General features: G+C 42.5%; 1 protein-coding gene across 1 annotated transcript in view; it reads left to right on the top strand.

Annotated features, from left to right (window-relative positions):
* Positions 1-22,504, top strand: part of col9a2 (procollagen, type IX, alpha 2) — a 196,595-nt gene that overhangs the window by 4,498 nt on the left and 169,593 nt on the right. The window contains exon 5 of the mRNA XM_087976944.1: positions 6,858-6,911. Within this exon, the coding sequence (XP_087833070.1) occupies positions 6,858-6,911 (54 nt within the window). The remainder of the gene's footprint in view (positions 1-6,857; positions 6,912-22,504) is intronic.

Here is a 22,504-nt window from a genome sequence, read left to right as displayed (position 1 = left end):
CTTAGAATGGAGAAGGTTAAAGGGAAATCAAGTACATTACTTCTAAAGGGCCAGAACAGTAAGGGAATTCTGCTGAGCCTGTTTGAAATCCTGGTGTGAATACTGTGTGCCATTCTAGTCACTGTATGATAGAGACACTGGCGGGGGTGGGGGGTGGTTACTACAGTAAACACAGGGTAGGGAGTGGGTGTGGATGCGATGCTCTTTGGAGAGGTAGTATGAACTCCTTGGGCTAAATAGCCTACTTCCACACTTTAGATGTGAAGCCTGCAGGATTGTTGGGAATAAGCTAGGGTGTGGGATTAAATTAGAAGTCACACAGAGACAACTGAGTTACCTCCTTTGTGCTGTTTGATTCATTGGGGTGAATTTTGTCACTCCTCAATGGCTTGTTTGAAGACTGGAGGTTCATAAAATAAAGTGAGTGGCCAGTGATTACGGAGGTGGTGGGTGTTAGGAAAGGCCTCAGCCAACTTGTCCAATCTTTGATCATATGAGGTACTCCTTTGGGATCTCCTGTGCCCATTGAGAGCACTCCTTTGAAATGGGTTTACCCCTTTGTGCCTTCTACTCCATCTCTAAAACCTGAAATCTTTCCCTCAACCAGTGATGTCCCTGATTCCTCCCTGACAATATCCTCAGATTTATTTTTCAGTCAGGTCGCTGGTTTCCTCCTCCTTGGATCTGCTTGTAGTCCCAGCAGGAACCACTACAGTATTCTGGCACTGCTAGGACTATATGGCGTGCTGGTCAAGCAGATTGGCTGACTGTTTTTGTTAGTGAGACTTCTTCCAATGTTTGTGGAATGGGGAGTCGTGGTGTATTGTTGGTGCAAGGTAACCCTGTTAAAGTCAAAGCAATGTCAAGTGCCCTTTTAACTAGTGCCAGATGCCCTTCTAATTCTGTGCAGTGATTCTGCTGTAGACAGAAATGGAAGTTAAGCAAATCTTGTGTGCTGTTCATCTTTCATTCTTTTCAACAACCTTTCCATATCTATTGTCCTCCACTTCAATTAACCCTCTGATTGTATCAACCAGAAGTCATGGAAAAGAAGTTACTTGACTCAGCCACCTCAAAGGCTGGATGGTCTCAAAACTATGGACCTGATGGGACTATTTCAAAACTTGTATTTGAATGGGGTTAGCTCAAAAGTATTCATGTACAATACAGATAGGATACTGTTCAAACGACTGTAAAGCATGACTGCAAAACATCCATTAACCAAACATTATGGCTTTTGCACAGTTTTGTTAAGGTGTCACTGCACTCACGATTTGGAAAGTATGGCTGATGTTAGCCTGTTCTTTTGAGTGATTAATCTAAGAATAAAAAGAAAGGTCCAGAGCCAGCCAAGGAATTGCCGCAGCAACCTCCCTTCACCTCGACACCTGGATTTGAATGCACCCTGCATTCTGAAGTCATGCTGGCAACTTTCTAAAGTTTTAGTTGGCCTATCAGATGAAATAATTGGTTCAAAGTCAGTCCTTTCTGTGTACCTGGATTGGCAGTGAAGGATCAAATAGTGGATTTTGGTAATTCAGAGTTACAGTGGACTTCCAGTTTCAGGAATCTGTTTTCTATTTTCTCGTCATGGAACAGTAATTGAATGTCACCCTAAATCTCATCCCAAACACTTCTAAGATAACTGCTGTTAGTGGAACTGAAGGAGTCATGTTTTGCATAGCTGAGTGCAATCAGATTTAAATATCGAAGAATTTTCAATCTGTAATATCAACTTCTCAGTTTAAGAAGCAAACAGTTCCTCTGGGATTTGGAAACATTGCCAAGTAGCAAAGTCCCTTCTCCTGCAGGAACTTGTTAAATTCCTTGTCCTCCCCAACAACATTTAACTTGTTAAGAACAGGGTTTATTGATTAGTTCAAGACCTTGGTGTTGGGCACGTGGTTTTGAGGACAGTCAGAACACTGTTTTTGGTTCAAGTCTAGGACTGCCATAAATTATAAGGTGGGAAGTGAAAAATTAATTCTTAAAAAGCTGTCTTCAGAGTTCATGATGAAGCTCATGATGTAGGGAGTAGCAAATTAACGTAGATAGAAGCGTATCTGGCTAACAGGAACAGGGATGGTAAAATGTATTGAGTGGTTTGCCAATTTGTAGAAATGACTTGGATGAGGGGAAAGGGAGTATGGTTGCCAAGTTTGCTGATGACAGTAAGATGAGAAAGTTGAGTTGTGAAGAGGATGTAAGGATGCTGCAAAAAGGTACAGACTGGTTCAGTGAGTGGGCAAGGATGTGGCAAGTGAACAATAAAGTGTGAAACTTCTTTTTTTTAAGATTAGATACTTACAGTATAGAAACAGGCCCGATGGCCCAACAAGTCGACACTGACCCTCCAAAGAGCAATCCACCTAAACCCATCCCACTACCCTATATTTCCCTCTGACTAATGCACCTAACACTATAGGCAATTTAGAATGGCCAATTCACCTGGCCCGCACATTTTTGGATTGTGGGAGGAAACCCACACAGACATAAGGAGAATGTGCAAACTCCACACAGACAGTCACCTGAGGCAGGAATCAAACCCAGCTCCCTGGCGCTAACCACTGAGCCACCATGCCACCCACAAATAATGTGCAAACAGTTTGGCAGAAATAATAGAAAAGATACACATTGTCTAAATGGTGAGAGAAGCAAAGGATCTCAGAGTCTCAGGAATCTCAAAAGGTTAGTGTGCAGGTGCAGCAAGAAATCAGGAAAGCTAATAAAATGTAAGGGGAACTGCTTACAAAAGTAGAGAGTTTATGCTTCAGTTTTACAGGACATCAGTGAGACTGTATCTGTGTACTGTGCATGATATTGGACACTAATTTAACAAAGGACATAAATACCTTAGAAATAATTCAGAGGAGGTTGACTAGACTCATATATGGTATGGAGAGATTGCCTTATGGGGAAAGGTTGATCAGGCTGGGCTTGAATTTGTTGGAATTTAGAAGAGTAAGATGTGACTTGATCAAAACATATTAGGTCCTGAGGGGTCTTGGCAGAGTAGATGCGGAAAGGATGTTTTATTATGGGATAATCTAGAACTAGGGGTCACTGTTTGTTTAAAGCAGATATTAAGCAAAAAACGTTCTTTCCAAGGGTCGTTAGTCCTTGGAAATCTTTTCTAATATTTTTAAGGCAGAGGCAGATTGATTCTAAACAAGGAGGTGCAAGGTTTTCAAGAGGAGGTGGGAATGTAGATATGAGGTTACAACAGTTCAGCCATGATCTTACTGCATGACAGAGCAGGTTTGAAGGATTAAATGGTCAACTCCTATGGCTAGTTCATATGAGTGTTTGCAGCTCTTTGTGTATGCTGTGCATCTCTAGTTGTCTTTGCAAACTCTAATTTCTCCAGTATTACTTAGAATTCAACCTGATGTTGCTAAGCTGTTGAGCCTGATATGTTTGAAGTCCAAGTTGCTCCAAATCTTCCAGCAAACTTTTAATTAGATTGATGATACTGAGCTTGTAGTTCATTGTGCTTCCTTTCTTTCTCTTTTTGTCCTTTATTCATTTTTGTTCGCTGAGCAGAGATGTATCCTAAAGACGACTTCATATTCGAGATGGTAGTGTCAAATCTAGATTTATCATGAGCTAGTTGTTCAGTCTTTTTTCCTCTTGAACTGACATTTGCGTTTCCAGAACAGAGAGCTAAGACCTTAGCTCCACTAATTCAGAAGAAAGTGAAGTGTTCCATGCTTCTTTCATATTCAATTCCAAAAGTGTTGCTTGAATATTCTGCTGTGATTTCAGTTGTATCTCTGATGTTTAACTGATTGCATGGGTTTTGACTAGTGCAAAGTGATAATGCTGGTAAATATGCAATTACTTCATTAACATGATGTTTTTCACTGCTGTTCACCATGTCATTAGATTAGATTACATTACAGTATGGAAACAGGCCCTTCGGCCCAACAAGTCCACACCGACCCGCCGAAGCGCAACCCACCCATACCCCTATACCTCACACTACGGGCAATTTAGCATGGCCAATTCACCTGACCTGCACATCTTTGGACTGTGGGAGGAAACCGGAGCACCCAGAGGAAACCCACGCAGACACGGGGAGAACGTGCAAACTCCACACAGTCAGTCGCCTGAGTCGGGAATTGAACCCGGGTCTCTGGCGCTGCGAGGCAGCAGTGCTAACCACTGTGCCACCGTGCCGCCCACCTAAATCATCATGTTAATGATGATTTTCTAATAATCAATCACTTGCCAGAAATTGATTAACTCCAGGGGTTAGTTTATTTAGCACAGTAAAATAGTATAAATTGTGAAGCAGACATTACAGCAAGCTAACTGCACAAATGTGTATGTAGCTTGCAAACTCAGAGCAGACTAACTGCCAGGAAGAGTCGCAACATCTTGTACACGTTGCACATATAATCGATAAAGATGAATTCTCTTCAAGGCCAGTATACGTACAACAGGAAGAACAGAATGACTGACAACTGCCTTGAGAAGATCAGAATAAAAGTGGAAGTCCTAGAGTCATAGAGATGTACAGCATGGAAACAGACCCTTCGGTCCAACCCGTCCATGCCGACCAGATATCCCAACCCAATCTAGTCCCACCTGCCAGCACCCGGCCCATATCCTTCCAAACCCTTCCTATTCATATACCCATCCAAAGTCATTATGATCTTAAATTGTTGAACTCAGTGTTGATTCAGTTAAAGGCAAAATGTGATTAAGTAACTTGATTGTCAATGAAGTAATGGAGAGGCCTGATGAAGGGAATAGAAACAGAGAAGCAGGGAAAATAGCAGCAGGAGTAGGCCATTCATCCCTTTCAGCCTGCTCTGCCACTCAGTATGATTATGGCTAATGATCTAACTCAATATTCTGTTCCCACTTTCTCCCTTTGATGTCTTCAGCTGTAAGATCTAACTCCATCTTGAAAACCTTCAATATTTTGCCCCTAACTGCTTTCTAGGAAATGTTAGTGATGTGACTACATTTACAGAAGCACCGAGGCAGAAGAAATGGGGACAAAGTGGGAAAATACAAAAGGAAGCCCTCTGATGGGGTGCAGAACAGGAGAAACTACATGGCAATGGGATAGTGGAGCAAGAACAAATGGGAGGGTCATAGGTGAAGAAATTTCTCCTCATCTGCATCCTAAATGGCTTACCCTATATTATTAGACTGTGACTTTCTGGTTCTGGACTGCCTGGTCATCGGGAAAGTCCTTTCTCTGTTTGTCCTATTTAGTCCTGTTAGAATTTTATCAGTTTCTATGAGATCCAGTGAGCTTGCTGTGAGCATGGACTTCCGAAAGGTGATTGAAAAAGTGCCATGTAACAGGCTTTTCAGCAAAGCTGAAACTCATGGAATCAAAGGACATTAGCAGGATGGATACCATATTGGTTGAGTGACAGGAAATCGTGAATAGTGATTTGTTGGTTTAACAACGGACAAAGCTATGTAGTGTGGTTCTCCAGGGGTCATGGTTTGGACCCCTACATTTCCTGGCATAGATATTAATGACCTGAACTTGGGAGAACAGGAGAGCCTTTCAAAGTTTGTGTGTGGCACAAAACTTGAAAGTAATGCAAATGCTGAGGTAGACAGTGATAGACCCCCAGAGGATACAGGCTAATGGAGTGGACAGATGTAGCAGATGAAATTTAACCAGTTGTGTGAAGTGACACATTTTTGGTTAGAAGAATGAGGAGAAGCAACATAAAATAAGGTGTATGGTACTAAAGAAACAGAGGGACCTGTGAGAATATGTGTACAAATGGTTGAAGATGGTAGGACAGATTGAGAGAAGAGTTAATCATGGATATGGAGTACAAAAGCGAGGAAGTTATGATGAATCTTTTTAAATCACTGGTTTGGTCTCAACTGGAGTATGGAAGACACTATGCTATAGGAAGGATGTAAATGCATTAGGAAGGTTGAAGAAATATTTGAGAAAATTGTGCTAGGGTGATTCACTTCAGTTGAGGGTAAGATTGGAGAGACTGGGCTGTTCTCCTTGGAGAGATTTAATTGTGGTATTCAAAATCATGAGGGGACTGGACACAATTGATAGGGAGATACTGACCGTATTTGTGAGAACAAGGGGACACAGATTAAAGGTGATAGCAAAAGAAACAGGGGCAAGTTGTGGAAAAGCTATTTTATGCAGCAAGTGGTCAGGATCTGCCTGCACTGTCTGAAAGCGATTGAATAATTATCTGAAGAAGGTAAATTTGCAGGGCTGAGGGAAAAAGTGGAGCATGGGTCTGGTTATATTACTCTTGCAAGGAATTGGCAAAGAGACACTATGGGCCAAATGGCATCTTTCTGCCCTGTGACAGTTCTATGATGCTGACTCTTCTGCCATTTAGACTCCTTCAGACTTGCCTTTTGTTTATTTTCTTACTGCATCATCCCATTTGTCATGTAATTTCTCCCACCTTGCAAACTATCAGAGATCTTACTTTTAATTTCCCACTTCTCCTGCCTCTGTGCTTGTGTGAAGTTTGTTACATCACTAACATTTCCTAATTTTGGTGAATTGTCTTTGACCTCTCCTTACAGGTACTGCCAAACCTCCTGACTGTTTCCAGCATTTTTTGTTTTTATTGGAGAGTTCAGAATGCCATACTGGGAGAAATGGGACAAATGTCTTTCTCTGAGTTTGCATTTGGGGTATTTCTGGAATTTTGCTAGATCTGTGAGTCACACCTAAAACTCATACAGATTTCAGCCCCTTTAACAGGCATTGAAATTGGGACAAAGGACATTGGATGTATTCCATTTCAAATTGATGTATCCATTGGACTCAAGACATATATTGATTAATTGAAAAGACGTATTTTAATGTCTGTCCTCTTTTGTTTATTACACAGGGTCTGGAAGGTCCAAAGGGAGAACCAGGGATTCCTGGAAGGCCAGGTCCCAAAGTGAGTAAAATTGTGTTTCAGTTTTCGTGTGACCTGGGTGATGATCTATGACTGACAAACGCACATTGGAAACACTGAGTATGGAGGATAGAGAATACAAGGACAGGCTGCTGCTGTTTCTTGTTGTGAGCTGATGTTTTTGTCCCTCACTGAAGCCAGATGACTTCAGTGTCTTTATTGAGCTTTAGTGAAGACCAAGTCCAGAGTCTAAGATCCAGCATTAAGAAGTGCCACAAATGCTTTACATGAATACCTATATATATTTCTCTCTCATCCATTGCACTGGGGGCTCTTGGAATACTGCTGAAGTGGGTGACCTCTATCCTCCAGTATACACCTCTTCGTGAGTCTCAAATAAGTTGTCACTTTAATTGGACAGATTGGGCAGTGATGAGCTTGATACTGTTCAGCATCAAATATGGGAAAAAACCAATTTAGGAGGATGACACACAGAATTTTCAGAGAGATATAGGTAGGTTAGGTGAATGGACAGAAACTTGTCACATGGAATATAATGTGGGAAAATGTAAGGTTATGCACTTTGGCGAAAAGAACAGAGTAACTGCCTATTATTTAAATAGAGAAAAGCTGCATAAAGGCACAGAGGAATTTATGAGCCCCAGTGCATGATTCAAAAATAGCCAGCATATAAGTTTTGCAGGTGATTGGAAAGGCAAATGGATGTTGGTCTTTATTTCAAAGCGAGTAAAGCAGGAAGTAGGGAAGTCTTGCTAAAATTAGACAAGGTGCTAGTCAGACCAGAACTGGAACACTGTGAGCAGTTTGTTTCCTTTATTGAGTGAGTGTGAAACCAGCATCAGAGATAGTCTAGAGCAGGTTTAGATTAGATTCCCTACAGTACTGAAACAGGACCTTTGGCCCAGCAAGTCCACACTGACCCTCCGAAAGAGTAACCCACTCAGACCCATTCCGCTACCCTATATTTACCCCTGACTAATGCACCTAACACTACGGGCAATTTAGCATGGCCAATTCACGTGACCTGCACATCTTTGGATTGTGGGAGGAAACTGGAGCACCCGGAGGAAACCCACTCAGACGCAGGGAGAATGTGCAACCTCCACACAGACAGTCACCCAAGGTTGGAATCGAACCCAGATCCCTGACACCGTGAGACAGCAGTGCTAACCACTGAGCCGCTGTGCCATCCACTACACCACACTTTGGTATGGCAGGACTGTTTAATGAGAAGAGATTGGATAGGTTGGACCTATTCCATTCCTCATTCCTGAAGAAGGGCTCATGCCCGAAACGTCGATTCTCCTGCTCCTTGGATGCTGCCTGACCTGCGCTTTTCCAGCAACACATTTTTAGCTAGGTTGGACCTGTAGTCATTGGAGTGTAGAAGAATGGAGCAATTTTATTGAAACGTACTCTTTCCCCTTGTGGGAGAGTCCAGGACTTGACAGCATAATCTCAGGGGTCACTAATTTTAGACAGAGATGAGGTGGAGTTTCTCTTGCCTTACAGTCAATGGAAATCCTTACTATCGAGGGCTGTTATATTCATTTATATTCAAGACTGAAGTAGCCACATATTTAGTCAGTAAGGAAATCAAGATTTAGGGGGAGGAGGTGGGCAAGTGGAGTTGAGGATTATCAGATCAGCCATAATCCCATTGAATGGCCACCTTCTCCTCCTACATATTGTGATCTTCTGGAATAATAAGGCTGTCTGCTCAACTGAAGTCTTACAGGATAAAACACTGGGACATGTGGAGACTTGATGGGATTGTTCTCTTGTCAGAGAAGGATAACAACAAATTTATGAAGGCTTTGAAAGTGATGCAGGGTTTCTAAGAGATGATTGGAACTGTTTGCAGCAACGGGAGAGATACTAAGGAGAGGTTTAACATGTTGAGAAAAATGCTAGAGAGGATTTGTTAGTGCAGGTATTTGGAGCACAGACAGATCAGCTGTGATCAAATTGAATGGCAAAATAGGTTTAAGGCACTGAATTGTATTTTTCTGATCCTTTATACCAGTACTAATCCTGAGAAATGGTAAAACTGGGGAGTGATAGTCCATAGTTGTGGCACCATCAAGCTGCAGGTTAGGGAGTCCAAGAATTGAGAGATTATGCTCTTCTTGTGGGTGCTGTTATTTACAGTGACAATGTTAATATTTAACATTTGGTTTTGCACTGCATCAGTCAAGCCTCCCTTCTGTCCTGGCACTGAGTCCCACGCCAGCATCAGAAAGATCCCCCTCAATGTTGAAATGGGCTTCAGCGTAGGAGTCTGGGCCTGAGCCCATGGTGGGAACAGCAACAATCCTGAACCTCACATGTCGAACAATGTCAGTCGGGTGGAGGAAATATCAATGTCTGTGTTCCACGAGATGAAGTTTGAATGTGAAAAGGGCAGACGTGCACAATGAGGCTGGACAAGATAGTTGAGGTGGTAAATGGTGTGTTAATTCTGAATGTAAATGTTTTTAGACATCTTAACAGATTTACATGTGTGCCAGGAAATGAGTCAGCTAATATTTTATAAAAGGCAGGTCAGTTAATAATAATGTCACAATGTTAAATGAAATGGTTTCATCATGTCAGTGCACCACCCTATCATTTTTGAGTTGTAGAATTCAGCCTAGTGTTGAGTGAAGGTGGAAAGTTCTCTCTTATGGCTGTCAGAATTTGGGAATTACATTTGCCAACTCTATCCCTACTGGTTATGAAACTGAGAGCTTCTCTAATCTGACTCCCATTTGAACTCCATTGATAATCTCTTAATCACAAAATGATTCAGATTCATTGTATGACTTCAGTCCCAGACAGACCAATGTATTTCTGACATTCTGCAGGCAATTTTATTTTAAGGAAGGTTGTAATATTCTTATTGTGATCTTGGACTATCTTTCACTGAGTGGAAGAGGGAGTTGTTAAGAGAAAATCTTTCAACACTGCATCAGTAGTGTGCATCGGTCTTGACATCACAGCTGTTTTTGTTGGAATTTTGTGGATTGAGCAAAATTAGTTTTCTTTGTGGCCTGATCCAAAGTAAAACTGAAAGGAAATCTTTGAAGAGAAGAATCACATACTTGTTTTTTATTGCAGGCATATTCCTTTGTTTCTGACTGTCTAAAACTTGTTATTCAGCCTCTTGAGCCTGGTTTGCCATCAGTTTTATTTCTTTGTTTGTGGAATGTGGGCTAGACCAAGATTTATTGCCCATCCCTAATGGCCTGTAGAAGATGGTGACTTTCTGTTTGAAGCTCTGTAGTCTTTGGGTTATAGGGACATCCACAATGCAGTTAGGGGAGGGGGAATTCCAGGATCTTGGCTCAGTGAAGGAACAGTGATATTTTCCAAATCAGGATGGCGAGTGGCATTAAGAGGAATTTGCAGATGGTTGTGTTCCCATGTACTTGCTGCCTTTTTCTTTCCGAATGGTAAAGGTTGTCGGTTTGGTGAGTGCTGTCAAAAGAACTTTGGTCAGTTTCTGCAGTGTATCTTGTATATGGTATATTCTGCTGGTTCTGAACATCGTTAGTAAAGGTCCGTGAATGTTGAAGGTGAGGGCTAGAGTGCCAGTCAAGCAGGCCATTTTGTCCTGGATGGCGTCAAGCTTCTTGTAATGTTAAAGAGTCATTAGAGATGTACAGCATGGAAACAGACCCTTTGGTCCAACCCATCCATGCAACCAGATATCCCAACCCAATCGAGTCCCACCTCCCAGCACCCGGCCCATATCCCTCCAAACTCTTCGTATTCATATACCCATCCAATAAATGTTGCAATTGTACCAGCCTCCACCACTTCCTCTGGCAGCTCATTCCAGACTCGTATCACCCTCTGTGTGAAAAAATTGCCCCTTAGGTCTCTTTTATATCTTTCCTCTCTCACCCTAAACCTATGCCCTCTAGTTCTGGACTCCCTGACCCCAGGGAAAAGAGTTTGTCTATTTATCCTATCGATGCCCCTCATAATTTTGTAAACCTCTATAAGGTCACCCCTCAGCCTCTGACGCTCCAGGGAAAACAGCCACAGCCTGTTCAGCCTCTCCCTGTAGCTCAAATCCTCCATCCCTGGTAACATCCTTATAAATCTTTTCTGAACCCTTTCATGTTTCACAACATCTTTCCAATAAGAAGGAGACCAGAATTGCACACAATATTCCAACAGTGGCCTAACCAATGACCTGTACAGCTGCAACATGACCTCCCGACTCCTGTACTCAATACTCTTATCAATAAAGAAAAGCATACCAAACACCTTCACTATCCTATCTACCTGCGACTCCAAGGTCTCTTTGTTCAGCAACACTCTCCAGGACCTTACCATTAAGTGTATAAGTCCTGCTCAGATTTGCAGCATCCCGCATTTATCTGAATTAAACTCCATCTGCCACTTCTCAACCCATTGGCTCATCTGATCAAGATCCTGTTGTAATCTGAGGTAACCCTCTTCGCTGTCCACCACACCCCAAATGTTGGTGTCATCTGCAACCTTACTAACCATAGCTCTTATGCTCGCATCCAAATCATTTATGTAAATGACAAAAAGTAGAGGACCCAACACCAATCCTTGTGGCACTCCACTGGTCACAGGCCTCCAGTCTGAAAAACAACCTTCCACCTCCACCGTCTTCTACCTTTGAGCCAGTTCTGTATCCAAATGGCTAGTTCTCTGAATTCCTTGCTAATCAACCTCCCATGGGGAACCTTGTCGAACGCCTTACTGAAGTCCATTTAGATCACATCTACCGCTCTGCCCCCATCAATCCTCTTTGTTACTTCTTCAAAAATCTCAATTAAGTTTGTGAGATTTCCCACGCACAAAGCCACGTTAACTATCCCTAATCAGTCCTTGCCATTCCAAATACATGTACATCCTGTCCCTCAGGATTCCCTCCAACAACATGGCCACCACTGACGTCAGGCTCAGTGGTTTATAGTTCCCTGGCTTGTCCTTACCACCGTTCTTAAAAAGTAGTACCACGTTTGCCAACCTCCAGTCTTCCAGCGTGTCACCTGTGACTATTGATAATACAAATATCTCAGCAAGAGGCCCAGCAATCACTTCTCTAGCTTCCCACAGGGTACACCTGATCAGGTCATGGGCATTTATGCACCTTTGTGTGTTTCAAGACATCCAGCCCTTCCTCCTCTGTAATATTGACATTTTTCAAGGTGTCACCATCTATTTTGCTACTTTCTATATCTTCCATATCCTTTTCCACAGTAAATACTGATGCAAAATGCTCATTTAGTATCTCCCCCATTTTCTGCAGCTCCACACAAAGGCCGCCTTGCTGATCTTTGAGGGGCCCTATTCTCTCTCTAGTTACCCTTTTGTCCTTAATGTATTTGTAAAAACCCTTTGGATTCTCCTTAATTCTATTTGCCAGAGCTATCTCATGTCCCCTTTTTGCCCTCTTGATTTCCCTCTTAAGTATACTCCTACTTCCTTTATACTCTTCTAAGGATTCACTCGATCTGTCCTGTCTATACCTGACATATGCTTCCTTCTTTTCCTTAACCAAACCCTCAATTTCTTTAGTCATCCTGCATTCCCTATACCTACCAGCCTTCCCTTTCACCCTGACAGGAATATACTTTCTCTGGGTTCTTGTTATCTCATTTCTGAAGGCTTCCCATTTTCCAGCCATCCCTTTAGCTGCGAACATCAGCCCGCACTCAGCTTCGAAAGTTCTTGCCTAATACCGTTAAAATTGGTCTTTCTCTAATTTAGAACTTCAACTTTTAGATCTGGTCTATCCTTTTCCATCACTATTTTAAAACAAATAGAATTATGGTTGCTGGCCCCAAAGTGCTCCCCCACTGACACCTCAGTCACCTGCTCTGCCTTATTTCTCAAGAGTAGGTCAAGTTTTGCACCATCTCTAGTAGGTGCATCCACATACTGAATCAGAAATTGTCTTGTACACACTTAACAAATTCCTCTCCATCTAAACCCTGAACACTATGGCAGTCCCAGTCTATGTTTGGAAAGTTAAAATTCCCTACCATAACCACCTATTATTCTTACAGAAAGCTGAGATCTCCTTACAAATTTGTTTCTCAATTTCCCTCTGACTATTAGGGGGTCTATAATACAATCCCAATAAGGTGATCATCTCTTTCCTATTTCTCAGTTCCACCCAAATAACTTCCCTGGATGTATTTCTGGGAATATCCTCCCTCAGTACAGCTGTAATGCTATCCCTTATCAAAAACACCACTCCCCCTCCTCTTTTGCTCCCCTTTCTGTCCTTACTGTAGCATTTGTATCCTGGAACATTAAGCTGCCAGTCCTGCCCATTCCTGAGCCATGTTTCTGTAATTGCTATGATATCCCAGTCTCATGTTCCTAACCATGCCCTGAGTTCATCTGCCTTCCCTGTTAGGCCTCTTGCATTGAAATAATTGCAGTTTAATTTATCAGTCCTACCTTGTCCCTACCTGCTTCTATTTTCAACTGTACCATTCTCAAATTGATCTCTTTCCTCACTATCTCCCTGGGTCCCAACCCTCCCCCCTTGTACAGGTGACTTCTATCCCAAAAGAGATTCCAATGATCCAAAAATGTGAATCCTTCGTCCAAACACCAGCTCCTCAGCCATGCATTCATCTGCTCTATCCTCCTATTCCTGCCCTCACTAGCTCATAGCACTGGGAGTAATCCAGATATTACTATTCTCAAGGACCTCCTTATTAAATTCCTGCCTAACTCTGTAATCTCTCTTCAGAATCTCAACCGTTTCCATGTGGTTGGAGTTGTACCCATACAGACAAGTGGGGAGTAGTCCATCACATTACTTGCTTGTGTTTGTAGATGGTGGTCAGTCCTTGGCAATCAGGAGGTGAAAATACTTGTTATAAAATTCCCTTGCTCTTGCCACCACAGTATTGGTTCAATTCAGTTTCTGGTCAATAGGAACTCCCAGGATGTTCATACTTGGGGATTCAGTGATGGCAATGAAATTGGATATAAAGAGGTGATGACGAAACTGTTCCTTGTTGGAACTGGTCATTCCCAGTCAGTTGTCAGTGTTAATGTTACTTACTACTTATCAAACTAATTCTGAATGATGTCCAGGTTTTATTGCATTTGAACGCAGGATGCTTCAGTATCCTGAGGAGCAGGAAATGGTGCTGAACATTGTGAAATCATCTGCGACTCCAATTAGCAGATGGGATCAGGAGCTGAGTGTCCCTTGTAGAACTCAAACTGAGCATCAGTGTGCAGATAATTGTGAAGCAAGTGCTGCTTGATTGTACTATTGATGACTCTTTCCATCACTTAAGTGATGATGGAGAGTCGGCTGATGGGACAGTAATCAGCCAGGTTGGATTTGTCCGCTTTATACAGACAGACACCTGGGAAATCTTTCACATTGTTGGCTAGATGCCAGTGTTGTGGCTACATTGGAATCACTGGGTCAGGGCACAGCTATTTCTGGAGCACAGGATTTTAATACTATTACCAGAATGTTGTAAGGGCCTTTTAGCTGTTGCCTCCAGTGCCTCCAGCCATTTCTTGATCTCACATGAAGACCGATATCTGTGATACTGGGAGGAGGCGGAGATGGATTGTCAACTCGGCACTTGTGGCTGAAGTTTGCTGCGAAAGCTTCAGCCTTATCTTTTGTACTGATGTGCTGGGCTCATCAATCATTGAGGGTGTACATGTGAGTTGATTAATTTTCCAGCAGAGAGCTTTGATCCATTGGTCGAGAAATCACTTAGCTCTGTGTACTTGCTGAGATATTTGTATCATCGATAGTCACAGGTGAGGTGCCAGAAGACTGGAGGTTGGCAAACGTGGTGCCACTGTTTAAGAAGGGCGGTAAAGACAAGCCAGGGTACTATAGACCTGTGAGCCTGACCTCGGTGGTGGGCAAGTTGTTGGAGGGAATCCTGAGGGACAGGATGTGCATGTATTTGGAAAGGCAAGGACTGATTCGGGATAGTCAACATGGCTTTGTGCGTGGGAAATCATGTCTCCCAAACTTGATTAAGTTTTTTGAAGAAGTAACAAAGAAGATTGATGAGGGCAGAGCAGTAGGTGTGATCTATATGGACTTCAGTAAGGCTGATTAGCAAGCTTATATCTCATGGAGTACAGGGAGAACTAGCCATTTGGATACAGAACTGGCTCAAAGGGGACAGAGGGTGGTGGTGGAGGGTTGTTTTTCAGACTAGAGGCCTGTGACCAGTGGTGTGCCACAAATATCGGTGCTGGGCCGTCTACTTTTTGTTATTTACATAAATGATTTGGATGCGAGCATAAGAGGTACAGTTAGTAATTTTGCAGATGACACCAAAATTGGAGGTGTAGTGGACAGCGAAGAGGGTTACCTCAGATTACAACAGGATCTGGACCAGCTGGGCCAATGGGCTGAGATGTGGCAGATGGAGTTTAATTCAGATAAATGTGAGGTGCTGCATTTTGGGAAAGCAAATCTTAGCAGGACTTATCCACTTAATGGTAAGGTGGTAAGGTCCTAGGGAGTGTTGCTGAACAAAGAGACCTTGGAGTGCAGGTTCATAGCTCCTTGAAAGTGGAGTCGCAGGTAGATAGGATAGTGAAGAAGGCGTTTGGTATGCTTTCCTTTATTGGTTAGAGTATTGAGTACAGGAGTTGGGAGGTCATGTTGTGGCTGTACAGGACATTGGTTAGGCCACTGTTGGCATATTGCTTGTAATTCTGGTCTCCTTCCTATCAGAAAGATGTTGTGAAACTTGAAAGGGTTCAGAAAAGATTTACAAGGATGCTGCCAGGGTTGGAGGATCTGGGCCTGTTTTCCCTGGAGCATCGGAGGCTGAGGGGTGACCTTATAGAGGTTTACAAAATTATGAGGGGCATGGATAAGATAAATAGACAAAGTCTTTTCCCTGGGGTCAGGGTGTCCTGAACTAGAGGGCATAGGTTTAGGGTGAGAGAGGAAAGATATAAAAGAGACCTAAGGGGCAACGTTTTCACGCAGAGGGTGGTACGTGTATGGAATGAGCTGCCAGAGGATGTGGTGGAGGCTGGTACAATTGCAACACTTAAAAGGCATTTGGATGGGTATATGAATACGAAGGGTTTGGAGGGATATGGGCCGGGTGCTGTCAGGTTGGACTAGATTGGGTTGGGATATCTGGTCAGCATGGATGGGTTGGACTGAAGGGTCTGTTTCCATGCTGTACATCTCTATGACTCTATGACTGTATTACTTGCTGTTTTTGCGGTTTGGCATGCACATAGCCCAGTGTCATAACTGCACCAGGTTGTCACCTCGTTTGTAGATGTATCTACACCCCACTGCTCAATGATGATTGTAGAATGGTTGAATACAATTCTGCTGCTTCTGCTGACCCACAGTGTGTCATGGATGCCCAGGGTTGTATTGCTAGATGTTCACGGTTCGTTCCAAAGGACAAAGTGGTAATGCTACACAATATGCCATCATAATAGTTTGTTACAACTGGCTGGCTTGCTCGGCCATTTAGGAGGCAGTTAATGGTCAACCACATAGTGGTGTATGCCATGTTGAGGACTGCAGATTTGTTTCCTTAAAGGGGATTAGTGAATCAAATGAAATTTTACATCAATAATGTACACTGTTGGATTTTAACTTTCAGATTTGTGTACTGAATTCAAATTTCACGATCTGCTGTGGTTGGATTTGAACCCTTGTCACCAGCGAATTAGCTTGGTTCCCTGAATTCGTAGTGCTTTGAAATTTCTTCTCGATTATTACCTCCTCCTTTAGCCCTCTCGGTCCCAGTTCATTCTGAACACAGGAACAGGATTACTGTATACAGACTCTTGAAATAATACAGATACACGTAATCATTGATTAGTACAGCATTTCAGAAGGTTATTTGATATATTATGCCTCTCTTTGAAAGAGCTATCCAATTGGTTCCCATTTCCATGCCATTTGTCCACAGTTTCTTTACTTTGCAAATATTTATTCAATTCTCTTTTCAAAGCTACAATTGAATTTTCTTCAGGCAGTGTGGGTTGGAACATCTTTCTGTTAAAAGTAATTCTCTTTATCTCCTGGCTTTTCTGTACCAATAGCCTTAAATCAGTATCCTTGACTAATCATACTGTCAGCGGGAACAATTTCTATTTATTAACTTTATCAGAACCCTTTATAATATTGAACATTTTTATTAAGTCTGTCCTAAAGCTTCTCCACTTGAAAGAGAACAATCCCATTTTTCAAATCTCTTCAAATAATTGAAATTTCTCTTCCTTGTTGGCATTCGAGCAAATTGCCTCTGCACTGTCTCTGAGACCTTGGCATTGTTAAAGTCCCTATTCAAGACGGCTCAGGGAATCCCTGATGGACTCGATCTGTCAGCCTCTCTAGGTTCGTCCTGGAGATCATACTGTGTGGTAGTCTGGAATATAAAACTCTTATGGACAGTTTAGTTTAAATTATTACCTTTATTTACCATTGGCATCAATGTTACACTATGACATAGATACCTACAGGCCCGGCTTGAGCGAAGGTTTTAAAACCATTAGCAGAGTAACAGTGCCAGCTCTTACCCCTCAGAGCTCCCTCAGGCTACTCACCTTATTGCTGCAAACAGGCTGTCTTTATACAGAAACTGGTATTAAAATTACAAAAACGCCACATGTCCTTAATCACATATGCAGCAATAAAATGGCAAAAGTTTGCAGAGGAAGAGAAACTCATTGACAGGTCTGAGTATGCTTGACTAATTAAGCTACATGCACATCAAAGGGGGATGCCTGATCAAGCCAGGCCCCAAATGGTCAATTGCTTTGGCTAGTGCATTATAACAAGAGACTAGTCTAAACTATGTGGATAAGGTCATGGGGTCACCTCGCTCAGTTAACATGCCCAGTGTCATTATCCTACAAAATGGCTTTTTCTTTTAAAATCATCTTAGATTCCCTGAATGCAAATTAAATTCATAATATTCCCAGATCTCGAGCTCCAGGAACAACACACAAACATTCAATCCATGACAAGTGTTCACTCAAATCGGACCACAAAATATTAACCTTTCCACCATCTTCCAACCTGTCTCTCTCTCTCTCTCTCTCCCTCTCTCTCCCTCTGTGTCCCTTGAACCCTTCAGTCAGTGAATGTAATTTACAGAAAAATGTTTTCTCCCTTTCTCTCATGTATGAACATCATCTAACTTCCTTACTATGTCAGTTTCAGCCTTGGTGTCTCCCTAGCCTGTAAGGGTAATGAGACAGTCACCTTCCAGAACAGTCAAGGTTAGGGAGCTGGGCTTCATAAATTCAGTGTGGTGTACATGAAAATGTTTAAGGATTGTTCTATTCCATGCATATTCTACTCACCTTATTAAATTACAACTTATTTTTCTATTGAGTATGAATTTTGTTAAGAGTCTTCAATATGAACCCGAAACTCAGTTATCCAACATTCCACTGTGAAATATGTGCTGCTTCCAGCCCTCAGGGTGAGAAAGAAGTATTGCTACACATTCCACAAGTGAACAAATGTTATCACCTTATTTACACCGATTCATTGATACTAAGAACAGATGTCTTTAATTCTTCTGAATAAATGGGCCCCTTCCCATGTTCGAGGACTTTCCTGCATCTCATGTAGCAGATGTGTAAGGCTACAAGCTTTCTCAGCATTTTTCCTAAAGTGTGATGCCCAGAATTAGACACAACAACATAGGGGAGGATGAACCAGTGATTCAAGGTCAGTTTGCTCAGTAGGCCAAATAGCTCACAGGCAGTGCAGACTAGGTTTAATTACTGTTTTGGATGAGGTCACCATGAAGGTTCCATCTTCTCAACCTCATCGGAGCCATAGTGACCTCAGATTACACTCACCACTGACCATACATCTCTCCAATGAGAGATTAATCTATAGTCCTCTGGGACTAGGACATCAGGCTTTCTTTTGTACAAAATATCTCTATTTAAAAATGAAAAATTTTACATGTTTAATGAACTACTGGTGTCATGGTCAAATCACAGGGGTAGAAGTATAGAGATCGAGACTAATGTTCTGGGACATGGGTTCAAATCCAATCACAGCAGCTAGTAGAATTTAATCAGTATATTTTAAAATAACTGGAATTAAAAGCTAATGGTAGTAATGGTGGCTGTGGAACTGCCCGTTATTGTCATTAGAAGACCATCTGATTCACTAATATCCTTGCAGGAAGGAAATCTACCATTTTATTTAGAGTCATAGAGATGTACAGCATGGAAACAGTCCAACAGTCCTTCGGTCCAACTCAAACATGCTGGCCACATAACCTAACCTAATTTAGTCCTGTTTGCCAGCACCTGGCCCATTTCACTCTGAACTCTTCCTATTCATATACCCATCCAAATGCCTTTTAAATGTTGCAAATGTAGCAGCCTCCACCACTTCCTCTGGCAGCTTATTCCATACACGCACCACCCTCTCCATGAAAAGGTTGCCCCTTCAGTCCCTTTTAAACTTTTCCCCTCTCACCCTAAACCTATGCCCTCTAGTTCTGGACTCCCCGACCCCAGGGAAAAGACTTTGTCTGTTTATCCTATCCATGCCCCTCATAATTTGTAAAGCTCTATAAGGTCACCCCTCAGCCTCCGACGCACCAGGGAAAACAACTCCAGCCTATCCAGCCTTTCTCTATAGTTCAAACCCTCCAACTCTGGCAACATCATTGCAAAACATTTCTGAACCCTTTCAAGTTTCTCAACATCTTTCTGATAGGAGGGAGACCAAAATTGCACACAATATTCCAAAAGTGTCTCAACCAACATCCTGTACAGCTGCAACATGACCTCCCAAACTCCTGTATTCAATACTCTGACCGCTTAAGGAGAGCATACCAAATGCCGCCTTCACTATCCTATCTAGCTGCGACTCTACTTTCAAGGAGCTATGAACCCGCACTCTAAGGTCTCTTTGTTCAGCAACACTCCCTAGGACCTTACCATTAAGTGGATAAGTCCTGTCCTGATTTGCCTTTCCAAAGCAGCACGTCACATTTATCTGAATTAAACTCCATTGGCCCATCTGATCAAGATCCTGTTGTACTCTGAGGTAACCTTCTTTGCTATCTACTACATCTCCAATTTAGGTGTCATCTGCAAACTTACTAATTATACCTCCTATGCTCACATCCAAATCATTTATATTAATGACAAAAAGTAGTGGACCCAGCACTGATCCTTGTGGCACACCACTGGTCATAGGCCTCCAGTCTGAAAAACAACCCGTCACCACTACTCTCTGTCTTCTACCTTGGAGCCAGTTCTGTATCCAAATGGCTCATTCTCCCTGTATTCCATGTGATCTAACCTTGTTAACAAGTCTACTATGAGGAAACTTGTTGAATGCCTTACCGAAGTCCTTATAGATCATGTCGACCGCACTGCCCTCATCGATCGCCTTTGTACTTCAAAAAACTCAGTCAAGTTTGTGAGACATGATTTCCCACGCACAAAGCTATATTGACTATCCCTAATCAGTCCTTGCCTTTCCAAATACATGTAAATCCTGTCCCTCAGGATTCCCTCCAACAACCTAAGAGCAGCACAGTGGCTCATTGGTTTGCATTGCTGCCTCTTAGCTCCAGGAATCTGATTTCAATTCCAGCCTCGAGCAACTGTCTGTGTGGAGTTTGCACATTCTCCCCATGTCTGAGAGTGCTCCGGTTTCCTCCTACAGTCCAAAGATGGGCAGGTTAGGAGAACTGGCCATGCTACATTACCCATAGTGTTGAAGGACGTGCAGTCTGGGTGCGTTAGTTAGGAGAAATGTATATTAATAGGTAAGGGTAACATGTTTGGGTGGGATACTCTTCGGCGGGTCAGTGTCAACTTGTTGGGCCAAATGACCTGTTTCCGCACTGTCAGGATTCTATAATGATTCTATCAAACTTGTCCGCCACCAATGTCAGGCTCACCGGTCTATAGTTCCCTGGCTTCCTTACCACCTTTCTTAAATAGTGGCACCATGCTAGCCAATCTCCAGTCTTCTGGCATATCACCTGTGACTATCGATGATACAGATATCTCAGCAAGGGGCGCAGCAATCACTTCTGTAGCTTCCCACAGAGTTCTAGGGTACACCTGATTGGGTTCTGGGCATTTATTCACCTTTATATGTTTTATGACATCCAGCACTTCTTCCTTTGTAATATGGTTATTTTTCAAGATGTCACTATCTAGTTTCCCACATTCTACATCTTTCGTGCCCTTCTCCATAGTAAATGCTAGTGCAAAATAGTCATTTAATATCTCCCCCATCTCCTACGATTCCACACAAAGGCTGCCTTGCTGATCTTTGAGGGGCCCTATTTTCTCCCTAATTACCCTTAAGTTTTGATTCTCCTCAATCCTATTTGCCAAAGCTATCTCATATCCCTTCTTTGCCCTCCTGATTGCTCTCTTAAGATTACTCCTACTGCCTTTATACTTTTGTAAGTATCACTTGATCTTTGCTGTCTATACCTGACATATGCTTCTTTCCTCTTCTGAACCAAAACTTCAATTTCTCTAGTGATCCAACATTCCCTACAATTACTGGCCTTGCCTTTCACCCTACCAGGAATGTACTGTTTCTGGACTCTTGTTATCTCATTTCTGAAGGCTTTCCACTTTACAGCCGTCCCTTTACCTGCGAACATACGCTCTCAATCAACTTTTGAAAGTTCATAGAATATCATAGAATCCCTACAGTATGGAACAGGTCCTTCAGCCCAACAAGTCCATACCAACCCTCCAAAGAGTAACCCACCCAGACCAATTTCCCTAACCTACTACTCTACATTTACTTCAGACTAAGGCACCTAACCTACACATCTCTGAACACTATGGGCAATTCGCCTAATCTGTACATCTTTGGATTGTGGGCGGAAGCCAGAGCACCCGGAGGAAACACGAGGAGAATATGCAAACTCCACACAGACAGTCGCCCGAGGGTGGAATCGAACCCAGGTCCTTGGCGCAATGAGGCAGTAGTGCTAACCACTGAGCCATCATGCTGCCACAAGGCAGTTCTTGCCTTACATCATAAAAATTGACCTTCCTCCAATTTAGAACTTAAACTTTTAAATCCGATCTGTCTGTAAGAACAATTATGGTTGCTGGCCCTACAGTGCTTCCCACTTACACCTCAGTCACTTGCTCTGCCTTATTTCCCAAGAGTAGCTCGGGTTTTGCACCTTCTCAGTGGGTACATCCACATAGTAAATCAGAAAATTGTCTTGTACACATTTGACAGATTCCTCTCCATCGAAACCCTTAACACTATGGCAGTCCCAGTCGATGTTTGGGAAGTTATATTCCCTTACCATAACAACCCTATTGTTCTTTCAGATAACTGAGATCTTCTTACAAATTTGTTTCTCAATTTCCTGCTGACTATTGGGTGTTATTTAATACAATCCCTATAAGGTAATAATCCCTTTCCTATTTCTCAGTTCCACCCTAATAATGTCCATGGATGTTTTTCAGGAATATCCTCCCTAAGTACAATTGTAATGTTATCTCTTATCCAAAATACCACTTCCCCTCCTCTCTTGCCTCCCTTTCTAGTCTTCCTGTAGCATTTGTATCCTGGAACATTAAGCTGCCAGTCTGTCTATCCCTGAGCCATGTCTCTATAATTG

This window comes from Chiloscyllium plagiosum, unplaced genomic scaffold (assembly GCF_037043375.1).
Source record: "Chiloscyllium plagiosum isolate Xiang-an unplaced genomic scaffold, Cpla_swu_hap1 HiC_scaffold_30, whole genome shotgun sequence".
NCBI lineage: Eukaryota > Metazoa > Chordata > Chondrichthyes > Orectolobiformes > Hemiscylliidae > Chiloscyllium > Chiloscyllium plagiosum.
The sequence above is the reverse complement of the archived record's forward strand: the minus strand, read 5'-3'. Positions and strand labels throughout refer to the sequence as shown.